At 41.6% G+C, this 7,333-nt stretch overlaps 1 protein-coding gene across 4 annotated transcripts; it reads right to left on the reverse strand.

Annotated features, from left to right (window-relative positions):
• Positions 1 to 1,402: 1,402 nt before the first annotated feature.
• On the reverse strand, positions 1,403 to 6,887 carry LOC113019685 (nuclear factor 7, brain-like). 4 transcript variants are annotated; one of them, XM_026163484.1, is made up of 2 exons: positions 5,544 to 6,872; positions 1,403 to 1,558 (listed from the first exon to the last, which is right to left on the reverse strand). In XM_026163484.1, the coding sequence occupies exons 1-2, from the start codon at positions 6,870 to 6,872 to the stop codon at positions 1,502 to 1,504; spliced, it is 1,386 nt and encodes a 461-aa protein (XP_026019269.1). In that variant the 3' UTR covers positions 1,403 to 1,501. The 4 variants fall into 4 exon arrangements, with proteins under 4 accessions (XP_026019269.1, XP_026019270.1, XP_026019271.1 ...); XM_026163485.1 differs by lacking the exon at positions 1,403 to 1,558 and adding an exon at positions 5,190 to 5,218 and having other exon boundaries at positions 5,522 to 6,872; XM_026163486.1 differs by lacking the exon at positions 1,403 to 1,558 and adding an exon at positions 5,304 to 5,373 and having other exon boundaries at positions 5,503 to 6,887.
• Positions 6,888 to 7,333: the final 446 nt, after the last annotated feature.

Raw genomic sequence — 7,333 nt, forward strand, 5'->3', positions numbered from 1 at the left:
GATCATCACCTTCTTCTCGTCGCAGGTGGACAAACGTGGGACTGAGATCACTGCGAGTCCACATCACTGTGGGATTTTTCTCAGGAATAATACCAGAGTACTGACAGGGCAGCAGAACAGACTTTGCCTCCTCATACACCTCCACCACCACAGCCAGGGCATGCTGTGAAACTGTAAGGACACACAAGCAGAAAGACAAATTAACAGCATGCTTTGAGTTTGTGTCAGCATCCACGTGCTGGAATGCAGGTTACCTTATCTGCAACTTCTACACTCAGTCTATCCATGTAAGCGGGACCTGAGGGACCTTTGAAAGGGACCAGACTTTTGATGCAGTGTTGGTGTAATGATGGCAGCATATGACCAACCACAAAAATGAACAGGGTTCATGAAAACTAACCTACGAAGCCAATGTTGGAAAATCTGAAGGTCTGCAGCTTAATTTACCACAGAAACAAGTGGAGCTCCTTCACATAACGCACAACGGAGGGTTAAACTCTGCCCAAGATCCTAATCCTGCTTCTCCTGATCAACAAAACGTTAAGCGGAGAATAAAAATTTAGTGTGAAAAGATTCGGTTTCTCTCTCTCCTGGTTTGTTTAACAGTTTTTGATGTAAATGTCTGAGTGAAGCGACGTTCAACGTTCACTCTGAGCTCTGAAGTCTGAGATGCCACTCAGATGACCACTGTGCAAGGAGAAAAAATAAAAAAATAAATATCCTGTTGAATCAGAAATGTGTAATTAAAAAGCTGAAAAGGTCAAAAGTAATGATCAAACAGTTCAGCTGTAACAGCTGCTGCACAGAAACCCTTAAAGCTGATGTGCAATTCATGCACAAAACATTATTAGTGAAATGTACAGGTGGTCCTGGCACAAATACAAACACAAGCAAACCAAACAACTGCCTCTTAAATTGTATTACAAATAAACACAGTTTGCAGAAGTCTACGAGGACAAAGCTTCTTTTCTAAACGTGGCAGTACAGGTCACATGACTTCTGGAACAATGTCCTTTGGAGGAAGCGCACCAGCAAATCTACATGTCTGAATCTCTGAAGGAGAAAAGAATCAAGATTTTGCAATGGGTCAGTCAAAGTCCAGACCATAACCCAACTGAAATGCTGTGGTGGAACTAAGAGAGAGCTTTGCATAAACAAATGTCCAAAAACCTCAATGAACTGAAGCAATGTTGTACAGCAGAGTGGGCCAACAGTTCTTTTTACAGGGATGATTAGAAATAACTATATCACAGGTGTTTGACAAAGTTTATATATACAGATCAGGCTGAATGAAACAGCTACCAACAAGAGTGTGCGAGAGTCCAAGTGCTGTGTATTCTGATCTGTGTACTTTGACTGGAAAACCAGTTGTAACATGAGCTCATCTGAAAGGCACCAAGAAGAATCCAGAGATTTGAAAGTTGCTGCTTTGGATCGTTAGTTTGATCTGAATCAGAATCCAGTGTTTGATGGAAATCTCCTCCTGCTGCACTTCAACACATTAAAGAGAGAGAGATGAAAGAAAAGCTGATGATGAGAGCAGAGACAGGAAGGTGTACTTACCATGCAGGAGGATCACAAACACCACAAACATCTTCATGTTCCTGTCAAACTCAGAGACTCTTTAAAAGCCCTTCAGGACATCAGCTCACAGCAGCTTCACTTTCCTCTGCTGATCATCTACTGACACTCTCACACTGCTTCACTGACACTGTGAACCACACAAAGTTTCACACTTCAGTGAGGGAGGACGTCTGTTGCTCAGATCATTCCAACAGAAACTTTAACCTCGATCAGATCGGGGCAGACTGTGAGGAAAGTGAGGAAAAGCAGGAGAAACAAGCTCATTAAATAAGAGACATCAGACAAAGGTCATTTACACTGAAGTCAGATCCAACTTTATGAAGAAGCCAGCAATAAAATCTGAATCGTGTGGAGGAAAAATCTAACGTGAATGAATTTTGGTGTTTGAGCTAAAATATTTTCCCTTCACTGAGTTTACAGTTAGAGTCCATACAATAAATACTCATAATAATAATACTGTATATGAGTGTTTTACAGGACTAACACTGTGAGTTCAGCTGCTGCCACCAACTTTTATGACATGTCACATTCTCCTGTAAAACACACTCTTATCTCTTTATCAATAAAATGAACCGAACTTTGACCTTTAGGATGTTTATCCTTTGCACTACTAAACCTAAGGTCTGCAGCCAGACTGGATGAATAATAACAGAAGCAGAGGACGAGGATGAATACAGGACTTACCTCATTTGTGCATTTAACCTGAAACTTTGTGTCCACATTAGACACCGAGGGCGGCTCTGAGGCCCATTCATTAAGGATCCATCAATTTTCAACAAACTGAAAGTGGTTCAGACTACATCTGAAAAGAAGTTATGAAGATTATTAATTCAATTCTATTTTTCTTATACAAAAAAACACAGCCAGAAAGAATAAACACATCAGTAAACTTCAAATAAAGACATTAAAAAAGGAATGAAGGACTTGTGATGTTCCTGTTGGTCTCGCTAAATGGTCAAAATAATGAAGGCTGTTCTTTCTGAGCCCAGGACAAAGAATCCTAGAAAAACAGGAAGTGATGAGTTCTAAATGAAAGTCAAACAGTCTGAATGTGTGATGGCGATGTTGAGATTAGCTCTATTTAAAAAAAACAAACTGTATCCGTAAAATGAGAGAAACAAAAAAAGACTGCACAGGTCTGCAGTAGTGGAGAGGTTAAACTGCACACAGAAAGATGTTCACACGTCGCAACAGAAGCTGCATTTTCTCTTAATACAAGTGTTTAAAAAAGAAAACCACTCAATAAAAGGAAAGTCGCTCTGCGTTGTGGTTCTAATAGTTTTCTTCCCCCTAAAACTCTTTAACCTTGATGACATGTTACATCTACTTTGAGGTTTAGAAACAAATCTTTGGTGCTCAGATAATCAGCTTTTAGCCTCAAATTAAGACAAAGCAAAAAGTTTTGTGTAGGACTTTAGCTCTGACCAGTAAGCTTGTACTTTAAAAAACAAACAAACTAGTCTTTTTTTTTTAATTTGGCAGAGTTTAAAAGAGTAAATTTTGCTTGTCCCTCTACAAATCACTTTGTATATTTTGAAAGTACAGTGGTATTCATATCATATGCTATCTGCTTAGCAGGTTAATTAATTAAATTGACAGAAAAGGGGTTCTGTAAACTGTGCATATGCTACAAGCTGATTAGCTGACAAGTGGAACAGCTGTGTGTTTGTTTCAAGGTGACCAGCAGCTGACTCCACCCAAAGGAAGTGACCTCACACCTGTTTTATTCATTGAAACAGGATGATGAAAAGCTGTGAGCGAGCGTTTTGAGATGTAAACACTCACTCAAGAAGAAAAAAACTGGATCAGACTAAAAGTTAGCCAGTTGTTTTTATTTTCACTTATTTACAGGATGGCTCATTTCAATAAAATCAATATGAAACAGTAGAAGATGGAAACCTGCCAGATTTGAGCTAAACTGCTCATTTCCATGTGTCGTCCATGGGCAGGTCACATGACTCTATCCAACATACAAAGACACACAAGAAAAGCCAGAGAAACAAAGACAAATCCAAACAATCCATCATACTGAGTCAAAGTGATCACAGGTCTGCTTGTTGGAAATTACATTAAACGTTACACAAAGAACAAAAAAGAACTAAACTTCATAAAAACTTCACAAATGATGCTTTAAATGAAAAATAAATCCCTGTAAATGATTCAACAGGTCACATGTTAGAACCACCTTAACTAAACTCTGTAGCCGCTCACTGTGGTTTGTCCCAGCAGCTCTTAGGAAACAAACTGCTAACTTCAGTGTCAGCACACACTGTTAGTAAACTATGCAACACTGAATTCAGGTTTCAGTTGTGTTAAGTTGTGAAGTTGTGATGAAAGTCTTCTTACTGACACAGGTAGGATGGTCAGGCGTCCTCTGTTCCTTCACCGTTCATGAACTGTCACTTATAAAATGCTGCCAAACATCAACTACACTCAATAACTAAACGTGTGCAGGTTAAAGTGATGGACGCCCAGATCTGCACTCCAAATACAAACAGACTAAAGGTGTTTCCTCCAGAAACAAAGACAATATTTACAAAGGTCTCACAGGTAAATTGTGAGCGATCACAGCAGCATCTCATCCTGACTAACAGCTTTTAGATGCAGGGAGAGCGTCGTGGTTCAGAGGTGGTTCAGCAGATGATGAAGGCCTTTCTGTTGCATTGTGTAGTGCTGTGGAGGCCATGATGGTCGACTGGGTCTGCTTCTACTGAACTCACAAACACTTCTGAGGTATTTACACCTGAAGCCTCATTGAATGTGAGTCAGAAACAAACGGCTCAGCTGTGATTAATGGATGTTTCCCTGCATTTCTATTTTCACACAGTTTATTTCTTACAGCAGGAAAACTGAACAGAATGTATGTAAGAGGTCAGAGTGAGGATGACGTCACTTAATACAGGAAATACATGTTTGTCTGTTTTGATGATGAAGGACTTCTTCAGCTCTGTAAACAGCTACACTTGAGAGGACAGAGGTGATTTCATGGATCAATAACAATGTGTTTATCAGCTTTCATCATCGCAGTGCAGACATGACGTCAGATCTATCAGAGTGAAGGCCGTCTCTCTGATGACGTCACAGAGCAGAGTCCTTCTGTCCAATAAAGGATCTCAGATCAGCTGCTGCCATCTTGTGGCCACAGTTGGTTACTGTCTCTGAAAGTTGTCTCATGTTTCCTGTTGTCCTGCTAACAAAGGCTGGAGCTCATCATGCTGAGAGGGCAGCAGCATTTTGTGGCTCTTCACACATGTTCATTATATTCTGATGATCCTGGATGGAGACAAACTACAGATAAGTGTGTTCAGCCCAACTAGTTTATCTCATTACAGCAGTTTGATGTTTCCCTTTGAATCCCCCTGAAGATCCTGACAGTGAAGCACGTACATAATACTCCAGCCTTTCAACTCTGAGCTTATTTAGTTCTATTAATACACTGAAATCTCATTTGTGTCATGAAGAAAGTCTTTAATCAAACAGAATTCAAAGATCAGAAACATTTCATATATGGAGTTAAACATGAATCATTGTTTCAACAACATATTTATTGTTGTCATAAACAGACAAGAAGACAACAACAAACTGCTCCTCCCATTCAACACATGTCAGTCCATATCCCAGCAAACTAAATCATCTCCATTTACACATCAAATAGAAACATGAATCACTTGTAATGATTAGAAACTTGATAGAATTTCAAATCTAGTTTGGGGAGTCATTCAGTGAGAAACAGTGAAATGATTTTCCATGTGAAAAGGTGGACAGCAGAAACAGAAAGAAAGAGTGAAACTAAAAGAGAAACAAAGAGCTTTGGAACAACGAGGCAGCAGGAGGACAGCTGCAGTTTAACAGCTTCAACTCACTGACAGGAAACAACATTAGAAACATCATCATCCTCAACTCATCTGCTGCACTGACACTGACACCTTCAACGGACACACCTTCAGTTTATCAACAACAGTGTAAATGTATGGAAACATCCTGTGAGTGAAAGTGTGTGTGAAGGTGTGTATGTGTGTGTTAGTATCAGGATCAGAGAACGACAGCTTTCCTCTGTTCCAGTCCAGATTCACTCTGATCCTCTGGAACTTCTTCTGGACTGAGAGATCAGATTCTGCTGATGGTGAGTGTGCTGAGTATTTTCCTTTATAAAACTCTATTCTCCATAATCCACCCAGTATGATTCCCTTCCTCTGCACAGACTCTGCCAATACACCCAGTCTCCACCATCTACTGTCTCCAACATCAACATCCCAGCTGTGACTCCCTGAGTTAAAGCCCTCAGAGCCCAGGACAGAGCAGGAACACTCAATCCTCTCTGGATTATCAGGAAGCTGCTGCTTCTCTCCTCCTCGTCTCACACTGGTCAGATCTTCAGACAGGATGAGGTTTGGATCAGCAGTGTTTGGGTCCAGAATGAGAGGAGTGTAGGAGACCATGTCCTTCATCTTCTTCCAGATGTTGAAGGTCAGGTTGCCCAGGTGTTTGGCCTGGTCTATCAGAGCTCCTGAGGGCAGCTGTGGATCATCCAGCAGGGGGCAGCGCTGGACTCTTTCCACTGCAGCCTTGTAGTTGTGCAGGAATGAGATGTCTTCAGCTCTCAGCTCCTCCTCTGTGGCTCTGACTGTGTCTGAAAGAGCTGCTATCTCTCTGCTCAGAGCCTCCATCTTCTCCTTCATCATCCCACTCTTCTGCTCCTCTTCCTCCCTCAGTGCAGCCAGCCTGGCCTCCTCTTCCTCTGCTAGAAACTGGTGAAGCTTCTTAAACTGCTCCTTAATCTGCCTCTCTGTGTGTCGGGCCTGGACCTTAATGTGTTCTGCTGTTTGATCAAACTTCACTTGAACTTCTTCACAAACCTTTAACTTCTTCTTTAAGGGCTCCAGAGTTTCCTGAAGTTCCTTCTTGTGTTGTTGTGCAGCTTCATCGATGGGTCTGAATCTGTGATTGGTGTGTTTTTCTGAGTCTCTGCAGACGACACACACTGGCTGCTGATGGTCCAGACAGAAGAGTTTGAGTTTCTCAGAGTGCAGACTGCAGAGAGCCTCTGAAGCTCTCTGATCTCTCTCCTGTAAGAACGACTCACACAGATTCCTTAAAGCCAGATTTAAAGGTGGTTCATCCTTTGAAGATCTTCTCTTACAAACTGGACACTCGTGTGTTGGTCTCTCTCTCCACCATCTCTTCAGACAGTCTTTACAGAAGCTGTGGCTACATGACAGAATAACAGGATCTCTGAAGACCTCCTGACAGACCGGACAGCAGAGATCCTCCTCTGATCTGGAAGCCATTGAGTCTGTGAGTGAAGCTGAAAACAGCAGACAGGAAGTACAGTCAGTCCTGGCTCCCCTCCCTCCTCTACCACCTTCACTGAAACTTCCTTTGAGTCGTGTTTTTGCTCAAACTCACATTCAGTGTGTGGAGCGTCAGCAGCTTGAAGCAGCAGTGTTGGAGTTTTCCACTTTTCTCTCCTGTAGCTGGACTCACTCAGAGGAAGCTGCTAGTTTGGTCTGAGCTCAGTCTGATCGTCTGTGCGTCTCTCTTTACTGAAGAAGAAAAACATCTTGTTTCCTGGTTTTGTTGCATGTAAGTGATGTGAGGGGCGGAGAAAAATGTTGTTTTACCTGTAGCCTAGGTGTGCTTCATTCCAGAGTTAGACTTTCATCCTGCCAGCAGCTCAAAAGCTATAAAACAGGTTTTCCTCTATTCCAGCTGCACATGTCACAACATTACTCTTAATTTTAATTACTTT

Source organism: Astatotilapia calliptera, chromosome 3 (genome assembly GCF_900246225.1).
Source record: "Astatotilapia calliptera chromosome 3, fAstCal1.2, whole genome shotgun sequence".
Lineage (NCBI taxonomy): Eukaryota > Metazoa > Chordata > Actinopteri > Cichliformes > Cichlidae > Astatotilapia > Astatotilapia calliptera.